We start from the raw sequence: 16,719 nt of genomic DNA, 5'->3' as shown, positions 1-16,719 counted from the left end.
AAAGTTCCCAGGCTTAACTTCCCATGGAACATTTCCGGAAAGTTTCCCGATCCTTGGCAACCCTAGGTGTGCCTTAAAAGTTAGCTTGTGGAATTTATTTCCTTCTTATTGTGTTTGAGCCAATCAGTTGTGTTGTGACAAGGTAGGGGTGGTATACAGAAGATAGCCCTATTTGGTGAAAGACCAAGTCCATATCAGAGTTCAAGTAACAGACACATCTCAACATCAACTGTTCAGAGGAGACTGTGTGAATCAGGTCTTCATGGTCGAATTGCTGCAAAGAAACTACTACTTAAGGACACCAATAAGAAGAAGAGACTTGCTTGGGCCAAGAAACATGAGCAATGGACATTAGTCCGGTGGAAATTTTGTCCTTTGGTCTGATGAGTCCAAATTTGAGATTTTTGGTTCCAACCGCCGTGTCTTTGTGAAACACAGTGTGAGTGAACGGATGATCTCCGCATGTGTGGTTCCCACCGTGAAGCATGGAGGAGGAGGTGTGATGGTGTGTTTTTTTGTTGTTGCTGGTGACACTGTCTGTGATGTATTTAGAATTCAAGGCATACTTTAGCAGCATGGCTACCACAACATTCTGCAGCGATACGCCATCCCATCTTGTTGGCGCTTAGTGGGACTATGACCCAACACACCTCCAGGCTGTGTAAGGGCTATTCGACCAAGGAGAGTGATGGAGTGCTGCATCGGATGACCTGGCCTCCACAATCACCCAACCTCAACCAAATTGAGATGGTTTGGGATGAGTCGGACCGCAAGGAAAAGCAGCCAATAAGTGCTCAGCATATGTGGGAACTCCTTCAAGACTGTTGTAAAAGCATTCCAGGTGAAGCTGTTTGAGAGAAAGCCAAACGTGTTTAAAGCTGTCATCAAGGCAAAGGGTGGCTACTTTGAAGAATCTAAAATAAATGTTTTTTTGGTTACTACATGATTCCATATGTGTTATTTCATAGTTGTTTTAAAAAAAATATAATCTTATTCCATTACTCAACAATATGAAAGCAGATCTAATTAAATTGAATTATCTTCCCATAAATCTTACAGGTAGAATAAACCTATTTTAGAAGTTTTTGTATTGTCGGTAATACCAATTACCCCACCGAAGACATTCTTTAAAAGAAGTCGTCCCTTTTATTTTTTTAATTGAATATCAAAACATACAATATACTTGCAGTGAAGCCGCTCAACAACTACATCATACCAGTCATCCAACAGACTCCCATTCAGAGCGACACACAGAAGCATCCAGGGTCAATATCCCTGCTCAAGGGCACGTTGACAGATCTCCCACCAGGCCAAAAAACGTGAACCCGAACCCTCCAAGATCCCCCCCCCCCCCCACACAGTTCCCCAATAGCTGTCCCTCAACCATCCGAGACCACTCCCACATTTCCCCCCAAGAAGAAAATAAATAAATAAAAAAATATATATTTTTAAATACAATTAATTCCATTCCCCCACCCCCAAGAACCAAGAATTTGAACTAAAGAGAAGAAATAAAGACATAAGAAAAACCGCAAACCACAATGCAAAAAACCCCCCAAAAAACAAAGGGCAACTAAAATCATAACAGCAATGCTAAAGTGTATATGTTTGAGTGCATGTCTGGCACTATTACGTGAGTATGTCCGTGTATGTGTTTATTTGAATGAGAGTGTGTGTACATGCATGTGCACACAAACACCTGCACGGCATCATCCTCAGGCAAACCAGCATTAGCTGTGAAAACACTGCCCTTCAATGTCATTCAAACTTCATAAAAAGTATGTTTTACTTAGACTTTATTTTCATACTTTTTTTCTTTGACCATCATGTCTATCTCCCACACAGCAACTCCACTTCCACTTGTCTCCAATTCCACATCCCAACCCTCAGCTTCCCTCGGCCCATCCCACCTATCTCTGCTGGCCACCCACTTCGGATTTCTACTCAACATATATCTTTCAACTATGCTGTGATGCTTAACTTAAAATTTCAATCTATCTAATCGAATAGAATCCACAGATTGCAAGTTGAAGATAAATACTTTTACTAAGAGTATTAGTAATTTCCTGACTTGGTCTCTCCAGATCTCCTAACAATACTATTTCTAGGGTCAATTTTAGGTCAATGCTATGCATTTTCAGCCACTCCTGAACCTAAGACCAGAAATAGTCTACCTGAGGGCAATACCATAATAAATGGTCAATTGATTCTGTATCCTCACAACAAAATCTGCAGAGCTTTGATGATGGTGGCAAGAATTCTATATAATAATTTTAGCTGAAAAGCACGAAGTCTTGAATTTTGCGTTGTTTTATATATCAACTCATATACCCTGTACCATGGAATCGGTACATCAAAAATCTCTTCCCAACTATTTTGCAATCTGTATGACACAGTTGTCAACATCCTGGTCCTCAAATGAAACTCTGATACTTTCCTATTTATGCTATTTTTATTCCTCCGACAGTTTTGATCCTTTATATTGGGCAGACAGATCAGTTCCGTACCTCCTCCGGCTGCCACCTGCCTCCTCCATTTTTGGGGTAATGCTGTAATCAATTGGTTGTACTCTTGGATTGAGCAGACCTTCCCGTACAATTCTGATAACTCCATGAAGGACATAACTCTACCATTCCAATTTACAATATAATTTAAGAACAAAATACCCTTTTCAAATATCTTTCCTATAAATACAGGTATTTTATCAACCAGCACATTTGAGTTCAGCCATAATATTTGTTGTAATATTTGTTTTTAAGCCTTGGATGTCTAACCCTCTAATGTTGTTATTGGATCTGATTTTAATAGCTAGCATTTCGATGTCCATAACGAATAGGTATGGTGACAGCGGACACCCTTGTTTAACTCCTCTTGACAATTCAAAACTCTCTGAGAAGTAGCTGTTATTTACTATTTTAAACCTGGGGTTGCTATACATTATTTTTACCCATTTTATAAGAGAATCACCAAAATGTATAAATACAATGTATTAATAAAATCCAGTCTTTATCAAATGCCTTTTCAAAATCTGTTATAAATACCAGGCCTGGCTTCTTAGATGTTTCATGATGTTCTATTAGTTTGTCGTATATTATCTCCAAATGTATCATTCATGTAAAAAACCTGTCTGATCAGGATGAACAATACCTGGTAAAACCCTTTTAATTCTGAGTGCTATGCATTTTGATAGTATTTTTGCATCACAACACTGAAGTGTAAGAGGTCTCCAGTTTTTTTAGATAGACTGGGTCTTTATATTTGTTATCTGGGTCTTGTTTTAATAATAGTGAAATCAGACCTTCCGTATTTCATAGTTTTGATGTCTTCACTATTATTCTACAATGTAGAAAATAGTAAAAAAGAATTAAAGAAATATTTTACATGTTTTTCTATTCCTGACAGAATATATATTGTCCTCTTGTTGTTCCATTCCTGACGGAATATATTTTGTCCTTTTTGTTTTTGCAGGGAACAGACATCAGTCTAAGACTGACGGGGAGCATTTAAAGCAACTGGAAGCCCAACAAGCAGACCTCCAGAAAAAGGTAGTAAACTCAAATCCTGGAAAGTCTCGTGACATATATTTTCACATTGCTAGTTTACGTTTAAGAAATCTCAGTAGCATGCTCAGTATCATGTTTGGCTAGTCATAAACCAAATAATACAGTGTGGAATATGACAGTGTGATGTTGTTGTGTTCTCCAGCTAAAGGAGGTAGAGGAGGAGATCCTGATGAAGAACGGAGAGATCAGAGTGCTGCGTGACTCCCTCAGGGTCGCCCAGCAGGAGAAGGAGGCGCAAAGACAGGCTCAGCTCCTCTTGGAGAGGGAGAAGAGAGACGCTCAAAGCGAGAAGGAGAAGGAGCTCTCCAAGAAGGTAGATGTCCAAGTCTGTTTTTGATACTGTACGACTATCAAACCCCGATGTGTTACGAAACTACCTTTTACACACTATCCTGCCGAGTCCGAACGAGTGTTGCAAAATTCCGGTAACTTTCCCCAAATTCCCAGAAATCCTGGTTGTAATTTTTCAGGTATCAGGAGGGAATAAGCAGGTCATCCAGAATCCTCCAGCCTGGATTTCTGGAAAACCTGTTCCTTTTTTTGTTGTTGCATAGTTACAAGAATCTTGCAACGCTATGCCGACCCAAACCGTATGTGATGTAGTTAAGAACGTACCCTAAGCTCACTCCACAGTTAGCTTGAAATGTCGCGGATGAAGCCGTCCAATAGGTACCTTTTCGGTGGCTCAACCCGTTGGTACGTTGTCAAGGAGGACGGTCACGTGTGTTTGCGAGCAGAGGATCAATGGTTCGAGTCGGACTGTGGAGGAAGCTAAGCTGTTAGCAGCACACTGACCCCCGTTACAGTGGAGGAAGCTAAACTGTTAGCAACCCACTGACCCTCGTTACAGTGGAGGAAGCTAAACTGTTAGCAACCCACTGACCCTCGTTACAGTGGAGGAAGCTAAACTGTTAGCAGCACACTGACACCCGTTACAGTGGAGGAAGCTAAACTGTTAGCATCACACTGACCCCCCGTTACAGTGGAGGAAGCTAAACTGTTAGCATCACACTGACCCCCCGTTACAGTGGAGGAAGCTAAACTGTTAGCATCACACTGACCCCCCGTTACAGTGGAGGAAGCTAAACTGTTAGCAGCACACTGACCCCCCGTTACAGTGGAGGAATATCTCATTCTTTACTTGAATGGTTATTTACATGTCTGACACAAGGTGATGAGCCACTGCTTTATGATTTACATGAAACCTTTCTCATCCATTCTGGCTGATATTTTATGCATCCCAAATAGCACCCCATTATACTATTAACCGGGTGCCATTTGGGTTTTCTGATGACGATCTAAGCCATTGGTTTGTCTGGCTGTGTTTTAACGCTCCAACCTATCCAACCTCTGTATGCGTGTCTTACAAGGAGTTGTTGTAAAAAAAAGCAGAGTACAAGTTTCTGTTTGACATCCGTTGTACAATTAAAGTCCATCTGCTTCTTCTAATGTGTCTGCAGGTGCAGTCCCTGCTGTCTGAGCTCCACTTCAAAGAAGCTGAGATGAACGAGATGAAGACTAAACTACAGAACACAGAGAAAGGAAGGAAAGCAGTGGCTTCACCTGTCACCAGAAACAGGTTAACTGCTCTTCAGTCTGTCAGTCTTTCTGTATCTGATATGTAATGAGATGATAGGACCAGAGAGCACACAGGAAAAGTATGCAGACCAATGATTTTCAGGCAGACATTAGACCTTTTCCAACCTGGGATTGTTAGCTGTTTTTTATTTTGTTATGTTATGACTTTACAAATGTAGATCAGGGTTCTCGCCAAAAGAATGTAAGAGATGTACTGCGTCACCTTGTGGACTGGCTGCGCCATTTTTACTTTATTTGTTATTATATAAGGAAATATTTTGCTTTCGATTGCTGGAAATGGATAGATAGCAGGATTTTACAGATTATTCTTGCACACAGCTCTGTCAAGGTGGTTGTTGATAATTGCTAGACTGACATTTTTAGGTCTTGACATAGATTTTCTAGCCGATTTTTAAGTCAAAACTGTAACTAGGCCGCTCAGGAACATTCAATGTCGTCTTGGTAAACAACTCCAGTGTAGATTTGGCCTTGTGTTTTAGGTTATTGTCCTGTTGAAAGGTGAACTCATCTCCCAGTGTCTATTGGAAAGCAGACTAAACCAGATTTTCCTTTTAGGATTTCTCCTGTGCTTAGCTCTATTCTGTATTATTTACTTTTTTTTTTTTAACTGTCTAGTCCTTGTTGATGACAAGCATACCTAATATATTAAGGAGGATGAGATCCACCCAAATCAGTTGGGTTCCTGGATCCTTTCACAGCATTATAATGCTCATGTTGAGACAATGACTTACCAATGACCCAAGCCCAGCTCAGTCAATCCCTACCATTGTGTCACTGAGTCATCATACAGCTTCAGCAAATGTACATTATCCCAGGTGCGTTGGTAGACACAATGTAAGTAACCTAATGTATGTCCCCAACTGCCCTGAATGCCCGTGCTGATCCTACAGCTATTGTATGCAGTAATCATGTGCCTATGATCCAGAGTTATACTGTTAGCACTGAGGCAGTGTGCCTAGGTGGAAGTCCACTGTGTGTGCAGCTCACACAACACTAATATAAATAGCATGAGCATGTCTACTTCTGCTACACTTCACAGTAAAGCAATGAAAACAATCAAGCATCCCAGAAAAGTGCTAAAAATAGCCCATGTTAACATATGGAGGTGTTGCGGTCTATATTCAGAACCACATTCCTGTAAAGCTAAGAGAGGATCTCATGTTAAATACTGTTGCAGTAATATGGCTACAGGTTCATCTGCCTCACCTAAAGCCCATTCTGGTGGGAAGCTGCTATAGGCCACCAAGTGCTAACAGTCAGTATCTGGATAATGTTAAATAGTGTTGCAGTAATATGGCTACAGGTTCATCTGCCTCACCTAAAGCCCATTCTGGTGGGAAGCTGCTATAGACCACCAAGTGCTAACAGTCAGTATCTGGATAATATGTGTGAAATGCTTGATAACGTATGTGATATCAACAGAGAGGTATATTTCCTGGGTGATTGACTGGCTTTCATCAAGCTGCTCTCTCAAGGAAAAAGCTTGAATCTGTAACCAATCGCTGCAACCTGGTTCAGGTTATCAGTCAACCTCCCAGGGTATTTACAAACAGCACAGGAATGAAATCATCAACATGTATTGATCACATCTTTACTAATGCTGCAAAAATTAGCTTGAAAGCAGTATCCAAATCCCATCGGCTTTAGCGATCACAATATAGTAGCCATATCTATGAAAACCAAAGTTCCAAAGGCTGGGCCTAATATGGTGTATAAGAGGTCATACAATACGTTTTGTAGGGATTCATATGTTATTGATGTAAAGAATATTTGCTGGTCCGTGGTGTGTAATGAGAAGCAACCAGACGCTGCACTAGACACATTAATGAAATTGCTTATCCCAGTTACTAATAAGCACCCATTAAGAAAATGACTAAAAACTATTAAATCCCAATGGATTGATGAGGAATTGAAAAATTGTATGTTTTAGAGGGATGAGGCAAAAGGAATGGCAAATAAGTCTGGCTGCACAACCGATTTGGCAAACGTACTGCAAATTGAGAAATCATGTGACTAAACTGAATTAAAGAAGAAGATTCTGTACTATGAAACAAAGATAAATAATATAAAGAATTATAGTAAAAATCTTTGGAGCACCTTAAAATAACATTTTGGGCAAAAAGGCAAACTCAACTCCATCATTCGATGAATCAGATGGTTCATTCATCACAAAACCCAATGATATTGCCGACTACTTTAATGATTTTTTTCTTTGGCAAGATTAGCAAACTTAGGCATGACATGCCAGCAACAAATGCCGACACTACGCATCCAAGTATATCGGATCTAATTATGAAAGACAAGCGTTGTCATTTTGAATTTTAAAAATGTAGTGAGAAAGAGGTGAATTTCTGTTGTCTATCAACAATGACAAGCCACCGGGGTCTGACAACTTGGATGGAAAATGACTGAGGATAATAGCGGATGATATTGCCACTCCTATTGGCCATATTTTCAATTTCATCCTACTAGAAAGTGTGTGTCCTCAGGCCTGGAGGGAAGCTAAAGTCATTCCACTACCTAAGAATAGTAAAGCCCCCTTTACTGGCTCAAATCAGCCTGTTACCAACACTTAGTAAACTTCTGGAAAAAATGGTGTTTGACCAGATACAATGCTATTTTGCAGTAAACAAATTGACAACAGACTTTCAGCACACCTATAGGGAAGGACATTCAACAAGCACAGCACTTACACAAATGACTGATGATTGACTGAGATAAATTGATGATAAGAAGATTTTGGAGGCTGTCTTGTTAGACTTCAGCGCGGCTTTTGACGTTATTTATCATAGTCTGCTGCTGGAAAAACGTATGTCTTATGGCACCCCCTGCTATATTGTGGATTAAGAGTTACCTGTCTAACAGAACACAGAGGGTCTTATTTAATGGAAGCCTCTCCAACATAATCCAGGTAGAATCAGGAATTCCCCAGGGCAGCTGTCTAGGCACCTTACTTTTTAAAATCTTTACTAACGACATGCCACCGGCTTTGAGTAAAGCCAGTGTGTCTATGTATGCTGATGACTCAACACTTTACACGTCAGATACTACAGCGACTGCAACACTTAACAAAGAGCTGCAGTTAGTTTCAGAATGGGTGGCAAGGAATAAGTTAGTCCTAAAAACAAAGCATTTTATTTGGGACAAATCATTCACTAAACCCTGAACCTCAACGAAATATTGTAATGAATAATGTGGAAATTGAGCAAGTTGAGGTGACTAAACTGCTTGGAGTAACCCTGGATTGTAAACTGTCATGGTAAAAACATATTGATACAACAGTAGCTTAGATAGGGGAGAAGTCTGTCCATAATAAAGCACTGCTCTACCTTCTTAACAGCACTATCAACAGGGCAACCATTAAAAATATGCATGTAATCTTTCCTGGCTGAAAGTGGAGGAGAGATTGACTTCATCACTACTTACATTCATGAGAGGTATTGACATGTTGAATGCACTGAGCTGTCTGTCTAAACTACTGGCACACAGCTCAGACACCCATGCATACCCTACAAGACATGCCACCAGAGGTCTCTTCACAGTCCCCAAGTCCAGAACAGACTATGGGAGGTGCACAGTACTACATAGAGCCATGACTACATGGAACTCTATTCCACATCAGGTAACTGATGCAGCAGTAGAATCAGATTTTTTTTAAATACACCTTATGGAACAGCGGGTACTGTAAAGAGGCACAAACATACGCACTACACACACACACACACACACACACACACACACACACACACGTACACATGGATTTTGTATTGTAGGTATGTGGTAGAAGAGTAGTGGCCTGAAGACACATACTTAATGTGTTGTGAAATCGTTTGTGAATGTATTGTAATGTTTTTAAATTGTATGAACTGCCTTAATTTTGCTGGACCCCAGGAAGAGTAGCTGCTGCCTTGACAGGAACTAATGGGGATCCATAATAAACCCCAGGAAGAGTAGCTGCTGCCTTGGCAGGAACTAATGGGGATCCATATTAAATACAAATACCCATAACATGATGCAGCCAACACCATGCTTGAAAATATGAAGCGTGGTACTCAGTGATGTGTTGTGTTGGATTTGCCCCAAACATACCGCTTTGTATTCAGGACTAAAAGTTCATTTCTTTGCTGCATGTTTTGCAGTTTTACTTCGGTGCCGTATTGCAAACAGGATTCATGTTTTGGAATATTTTTATTCTGTACAGGCTTCCTTCTTTTCTCTCTTGTCATTTAGGTTAGTATTTTGGAGTAACTGCAATGTTATTTATCCGTTTTCCGTTTTCTCCTAGCACAGCCATCAAACTCTGTAACTGTTTTAAAGTCACCATTGGACTCACGGTGAAATCCCTGAGCGGTTTCCTTCCTCTCCGGCAACTGAGTTAGGAAGGACGCCCGTATCTTTGTAGTGACGGGGTGTATTGATACACCATCCAAAGTATAATTAATAACTGCACCATGCTCAAAGGGATATTCAATCTCTGCTTTTTTTTTTTTATTACCATCTACCAATAGGTGCCCTTCTTTGCGAGGCGTTGGAAAACCTCCCTGGTCTTTGTGGTTGAATCTGTGTTTGAAATTCACTGCTCTACTGAGGGACCTTACAATTATCTGTATGTGTGGAGTACAGAAATTAGGTAGTCATTGAAAAATAATGTTAAACACTATTTCACACAGTGAGTCCATGCAACTTATTATGGGACTTGTTAAGCATGTTTTCCCTCCTGAACTTATATAGGCTTGTCATAACAAAGGGGTTGAATACTTATTGACTCAAAGCCTTTCATATTTTCATTTTTTTTAATACATTTTAGATAAATTCTTAAACATAATTCCACTTTGAACCTATGGGGTTGTGAGTGTGTGTGTGTGTGTGTGTGTGTGTGTGTGTGTGTGTGTGTGTGTGTAGGCCAGTGACACACAATCTCAATGTAATCCATTTTTAAATTCAGGCTGTAACACAACAAAATGTGGGGGAAAAAGTCATGAGCTGTGAATACTTTTTGAAGGTCCTGTAAATCTTATGTCTTTTCCCATTCACCCTCCCTGTCTCCAGCCCCGGTCTATCTGGTCCTACTGCCCTACTGCAGGGTGCCAACACCAGCCCTCACTGTGTAGCCGTTCCTGGAGGAACAACCTTCATCACCAAGGAGACATTTGGTGCCCAGCTGACCTCTAGGTCAACACCATGCAAGACCTCCGGACCAGGATACGGTACGGATGATTTGGCTAATTGATTGACTATGGATAATCACATTCTTACCTGCTCCTTCCGTATAAAAAAAAAACAACATTGTGTTATGGAGAGATGTAACATAATTAACGTTCCTATTTGATGTGATTTAAGAAAATGTGTATTTAGAGTCATGGCTTGTAGTCTCTCTCCATTACTATGACGACAAGCCACGTCTCAAGGCTACAAGACCCATCTGTTACATTTAAATGTAGTCATGGGGGGGGGGGGGGGAGGAATGTTAGTTAGGCCCGTTCTGACTGGGCCTGAGTGAATGTTAGTTAGGCCCGTCTGACTGGGCCTGTGTGAATGTTAGTTAGGCCCGTTCTGACTGGGCCAGTGTGAATGTCAGTTAGGCCCGTTCTGACTGGGCCTGTGTGAATGTCAGTTAGGCCCGTTCTGACTGGGCCTGTGTGAATGTCAGTTAGGCCCGTCTTGACTGGGCCTGTGTGAATGTCAGTTAGGCCCGTTCTGACTGGGCCTGTGTGAATGTTAGTTAGGCCCGTTCTGACTGGGCCTGTGTGAATGTTAGTTAGGCCCATCTGACTGGGCCTGTGTGAATGTCAGTTAGGCCCGTTCTGACTGGGCCAGTGTGAATGTCAGTTAGGCCCGTTCTGACTGGGCCTGTGTGAATGTTAGTTAGGCCCGTTCTGACTGGGCCCGTGTTTTTGTGTTCAGATGGAGGAAAACAGTCCAGCGGCAGACAGGAAGTGACTCACTCAGACCCGTTTAACACATTTCAACCCTCTCATCATCAAGGTGAGTTACTAGTTACCTAACCCTCAATCTCTTCCCTGTATATAGTTGTACTAGTTACCTAACCCTCAATCTCTTCCCTGTATATAGTTGTACTAGTTACCTAACCCTCAATCTCTTCCCAGTATATAGTTGTACTAGTTACCAAACCCTCAATATTTTCCCTGTATATAGTTGTACTAGTTACCTAACCCTCAATATCTTCCCTGTATATAGTTGAAATGACTGCAACACTTAACAATGAGCTGCAGTTAGTTTCAGAATGGGTGGCACCAAATAAGTTTGTCCTAAATATTTATAAAACTAAAAGAATTGTATTTGGGACAAAGCATTTACTAAACCATAAACCTGAACTAAATATTGTAATAAATAATGTGGAAATTGAGCAAGTTGAGGTGACTAAACTGCTTGGAGTAACACTGGATTGTAAACTGTCATGGTCAAAACATGTTGATACAACAGTAGCTAAGATGGGGAGAAGTCTGTCTATAATTAAGCAATGTTCTGCCTTCTAAACAACACTATCAACAAGGCAGGTCCTACAGGCCATAGTTTCTACCTTCTTAACAACAGTATCAACAAGGCAGGTCCTACAGGCCCTAGTTTCTACCTTCTTAACAGCAGTATCAACAAGGCAGGTCCTACAGGCCCTAGTTTCTACCTTCTTAACAACAGTATCAACAAGGCAGGTCCTACAGGCCCTAGTTTCTACCTTCTTAACAGCAGTATCAACAAGGCAGGTCCTACAGGCCCTAGTTTCTACCTTCTTAACAGCACTATCAACAAGGCAGGTCCTACAGGCCCTAGTTTCTACCTTCTTAACAGCATTAACAACAAGGCAGGTCCTACAGGCCCTAGTTTCTACCTTCTTAACAACACTATCAACAAGGCAGGTCCTACAGGCCCTAGTTTCTACCTTCTTAACAACACTATCAACAAGGCAGGTCCTACAGGCCCTAGTTTCTACCTTCTTAACAACACTATCAACAAGGCAGGTCCTACAGGCCCTAGTTTTGTCGCACCTAGACTACTGTTCAGTCGTGTGGTCAGGTGCCACAAAGAGGGACTTAGGAAAATTACAATTGTCTCAGAACAGGACAGGCACACACACACACACACATGATAAGACACGCACTCTACACACACCTACACATGGATGTTGTACTGTAGATATGTGATAGTAGAGTAGTGGCCTGAGGGAACACATTGGGTAAAGTGTTATGGAATGGAATTTTTGCAAATCTATTAAAAATAAAAAAGTATCACATTTACATAAGTATTCAGACCCTTTACTCAGTACTTTGTTGAAGTACCTTTGGCAGCGATTACAGCCTTGAGTCTTCTACAAGCTTGACAGACCTGTATTTTGGGAGTTTCTCCCATTCTTCTCTGCAGATCCTCTCAAGCTTGGTCAGGTTGGATGGGGAGCGTCGCTGCACAGCTATTTCCAAGTCTCTCCAGAGATGTTAGATCGGGTTCAAGTCCGGGCTCTGGCTGGGTCACTCAAGGACATTCAGAGACTTGTCCTGAAGCCACTCCTGCGTTGTCTTGGCTGTGTGCTTAGGGTCGTTGTCCTGTTGGAAGATGAACCTTCGTCCCAGTCTGAGGTCATGAGTCCTCTGGAGCAGGTTTTCATCAAGGATCTCTCTGTACTTTGCTCTGTTCATCTTTGCCTCGATCCTGACTAGTCTCCCAGTCCCTGCTGCTGAAAAACATCCCCACAGCATGATGCTGCCACCACCATGCTTCATCTGCCTAGATGTTGGCCTTCTAGGCAGAGTTCCTCTGTCCAGTGTCTGTGTTCTTTTGCCCATCTTAATCTTTTATTTTTATTGGCCAGTCTGAGATATGGCTTCTTCTTTGCCACTCTGCCTAGAAGGCCAGCATCCCGGAGTCGCCTCTTCACTGTTGATGTTGAGACTGGTGGTTTGCAGGTACTATTTACTGAAGCTTCTAGAAGAAAAAGAAACGCACACCTTTAAAGGTGAGGTGCTGGCTAGCGGAGTAGAAAACTAGAAAATAAGGGAGAGCCGCTAGGAGCTCAGATGCAAAAATGTTCATATCCAACGTTTCCACAGCCAAGCTGTCTTCATCAGGGTATGATCACAAACACTGTGAGATGACTCATTTATAAGGTGTCAAAAGACACACAGGTGTCTGTAATCATGGCCAAGTGTGGCCTAATATCATTGGTTAACTCTGAAATATTAAAATGGCATACAAAGAACATACAAAAAAAACAAATGGATACGCATACGATCATAGATTCATTTTAGACTACACAAGCTTACAAACAATTACAATGGCAAAGTCACAATAATCACAAGAACGGCTTCAGATCAAAGTGAACGTTGAGACCGAAGGGAGGAAGGGTCTTTAAGTTAAAGATCCAGGAAGCCTCTCGTTATAACAATAAATTGTCGAGGTCACCCCCCTCTCCTAGGGAGGGTGACATGTTCGATGCCAATATAACGCAGAGACGAAATCGAGTGGTTTGCTTCCAAAAAGTGGGCTGCAACCTTGTCCTCTTGCTCAGTTGTGCACTGGGGCCTCCCACTCATCTTTCTATCCTGCTTAGAGCCTCCCACTCATCTTTCTATTCTGGTTAGAGCCAGTTTGTGCTGTTCTGTGAAGGGAGTAGTTACACAGCGTTGTACGAGATCTTCAGTTTCTTGGCAATTTCTCACATGGAATAGCCTTCATTTCTCAGAACAAGAATAGACTGATGAGTTTCAGAAGAAAGGTCTTTGTTTCTGGCCATTTTCAGCCTGCAATCGAACCCACAAATGCTGATGCTCCAGATACTCAACTAGTCTAAAGAAGGACAGTTTTATTGCTTCTTTAATCAGAACAACAGTTTTCAGCTGCGCTAACATAATTGCAAAAGGGTTTTCTAATGATCAATTAGCCTTTTAAAATGATAAACTTGGATTAGCTAACACAACGTGCCATTGGAACACAGGAGTGCTGGTTGCTGATAATGGGCCTCTCAACGCCTATGTAGATATTCCATAAAAACTCTGCTGTTTCCAGCTACAATAGTCATTTACAACATTAACAAAGTCTACACTGTATTTCTGATCAATTTGATCTTATTTAAATGGACAAAAAAACGTGCTTTTCTTTCAAACACATGGACATTTCTAAGTGACCCCCAAACTTTTGAGAGGGTAGTGTAGACCGGTGTGTGTCTTTCCAAATCATGTCCAATCAATTGGATTTACCACAGGTGGACTCCAATCAAGTTGTAGAAACATCTCAAGGATGATCAATGGAAACAGGATGCACCCGAGCTCAATTTCATGTCTCATAACAAAGGGTCTGAATACTTATGTAAATAAGGTTTCTAAAAACATGTTTTCACTTTGTCATTATGGGGTATTGTGTGTAGATTGCTGAGGATTTTTTTTTTGTATTTTAATTCAATTTAGAATAAGGCTGTAACGTAACGTCAAGGTCTGAATTCTTTCCCAAATGCACTAAATGACCAAAAGTCATCCTAGACGTTTCCACTAGGCAATAACAGCACTTACAGTTGACCGGGGAAGCTCTAACGGCAGAAATTTGACAAACTGACCTGTTGGAAAGGCGGCATCCTGACGGTCCCACGTTGAAAGTCACTGAGCTCTTCAGTACGGGGCCATTCTACTGCCAATGTTTGTCTTTGGAGATTGCATGGCGGTGTGCTCAATTTTATACACCTGTCAGCAACGGGTGTGGCTGAAATAGCCGTGTCCACATAGAGAATCATTGTACCATCTAAAACACTGTGAAATATATTTTCCGTAACTAAAAATATTATATTTACAGCTGTTTGAAGCTGGTGTATAAAACCGAAAAGTAAAAGACGCAAAAACTAAACTTAGAAAACTAAGCATAGAAATTGAGCAAATACAATAGATCTACCGCTTCTTAGACTGGCTTTCAATGAGAATGACAGATCTATAACTAACAGTTTCTGTGTTCATTTTGTCACGTTGCACAAAGAGTTACATATTGTAGCTATAGTGGCTGGGGGGGGGGGGGGCGCTGTGTCATTGGTGGGAACACCATATTAATTAGAGGTGGACCGATTAATTGGAATGGCCGATTTTAATAATCGGTAATCAGCATTTTTGGGTGCCGATTATGGCCGATTTATATTGCAATCCTCGAGGAGACTGCGTGGCAGGCTTGACCACCTGTTACGCAAGGAGGAAAGGTAAGTTGCTAGCTAGCAATAAACATATCTTATAAAAAAAAGCATTTAATCTTAACATAATAAATAGTTAACTACACATGGTTGATGATATTACTAGTTTAACTAGATTGTCCTGCGTTGCATATAATCAATGTGGTGCCTGAAGTTGTGTCATTTCTCTTGCGTTCAGTGCAAGCAGAGTCAGGGTATATGCAGCAGTTTGGGCCGCCTGACTCGTTGCAAACTGTGTGAAGACCATTTCTTCCTAACAAAGACTAATTAATTTGCCAGAATTTTACATAATTATGACATAACATTGAAGGTTGTGCAATGTAACAGCAATATTTAGACTTAGGGATTTAGACTGGTTCTCTGTGTTGGTGGGAACACCAAGTTTAACTGTTCTCTGGTTCTCTGTGTAGGCTCAGTGCTGTTAAGTCTGCTGTTACAGCATCCTTTAAACCCCAGCAGTCTGGGTCTGGGTCACCTGCTCTGCATCAGCCCTGACGCACTTCCTGGTCTCCTGAGCAACACCTGTCTCAGCCCGTAAGACCCCCCCCCCCCCCAAATCATCCTCATTACGCTGTTTTTATTTCACAGTTTTTTTTATTCGATGCAGTCATTTACATTGAGTCATTTATTAACACTGTGTCCACCCTTACAGAGGGTCTTCAGTTGGCTCCAGTTCCTCCTCAACAGAACCCAGGCTCGTTCCTCACCACAACAAGCCCCGCTTCAGACACTACCAGAATCTGGCTCTGTCTGGCCTCAACATGATGGCCCTACCCAGCCACCACGCTGCCTTGCCTCCTGAGGACCTTCCCAACCCGAACACTTCCCACTCTGCCCCTGCCCTGAAAAACACTACCAGGTCCTGTCCTGGTGCTGTCCACCTCCTCCCCCTCCTCGACTACCACATCGGCCTGTTCTGCCAAAGTCTGGAGGCTATCGCCCTCGACGGCTCGGGGACAGGGTCTGGTAAGAGGAGCCTGAGAGGGAGCTCTCTGTCTGGGTCGTCAGACGGCAGCCTGGCCTCCAGCGTGGAGGATTCCCTCGGGAGTCAGGAGGAGTTTGCCCTGGCTGCCCTGAAGGCCCTGCATCATACTGTGGCCCAGAGCTCTGAGGTAGTGAACACCCTGCTGGCCCTGACGTCTGGAGAGGAGGGGAGCCCTCCACAGGGTAACACTAGACACAGGTATGTATGATTTGAAAACTTTAATGTCCCGAAGGAGGAAATTCGAGACGCCACTTTTGTAAAAACACAACAACAGATAAGCAGTGTATTAAGCTACGGTCAGTAGCCTTCCCTGTGGCTCAGTTGGTAGAGCATGGTGTTTGCAATGCCAGGGTTGTGGGTTTGATTCCCACGGGGGGCCAGTACAGGAAAAAAAATGT

The 16,719-nt window shown here is 41.9% G+C and overlaps 1 protein-coding gene across 1 annotated transcript in view; it reads left to right on the top strand.

The window, feature by feature from the left end:
- atrip (ATR interacting protein) overlaps positions 1-16,719 on the top strand; it is a 97,762-nt gene that overhangs the window by 4,381 nt on the left and 76,662 nt on the right. Inside the window, exons 2-8 of the mRNA XM_045705642.2 lie at positions 3,469-3,545; positions 3,706-3,876; positions 5,024-5,142; positions 10,212-10,369; positions 11,067-11,147; positions 15,747-15,870; positions 15,989-16,519. Coding sequence (XP_045561598.2) covers positions 3,469-3,545; positions 3,706-3,876; positions 5,024-5,142; positions 10,212-10,369; positions 11,067-11,147; positions 15,747-15,870; positions 15,989-16,519 — 1,261 coding nt within the window. The remainder of the gene's footprint in view (positions 1-3,468; positions 3,546-3,705; positions 3,877-5,023; positions 5,143-10,211; positions 10,370-11,066; positions 11,148-15,746; positions 15,871-15,988; positions 16,520-16,719) is intronic.

The sequence above is a fragment of the Salmo salar genome, chromosome 22 (genome assembly GCF_965601325.2).
Source record: "Salmo salar chromosome 22, fSalSal1, whole genome shotgun sequence".
Taxonomy (NCBI): Eukaryota; Metazoa; Chordata; class Actinopteri; order Salmoniformes; family Salmonidae; genus Salmo; species Salmo salar.
The sequence above is the reverse complement of the archived record's forward strand: the minus strand, read 5'-3'. Positions and strand labels throughout refer to the sequence as shown.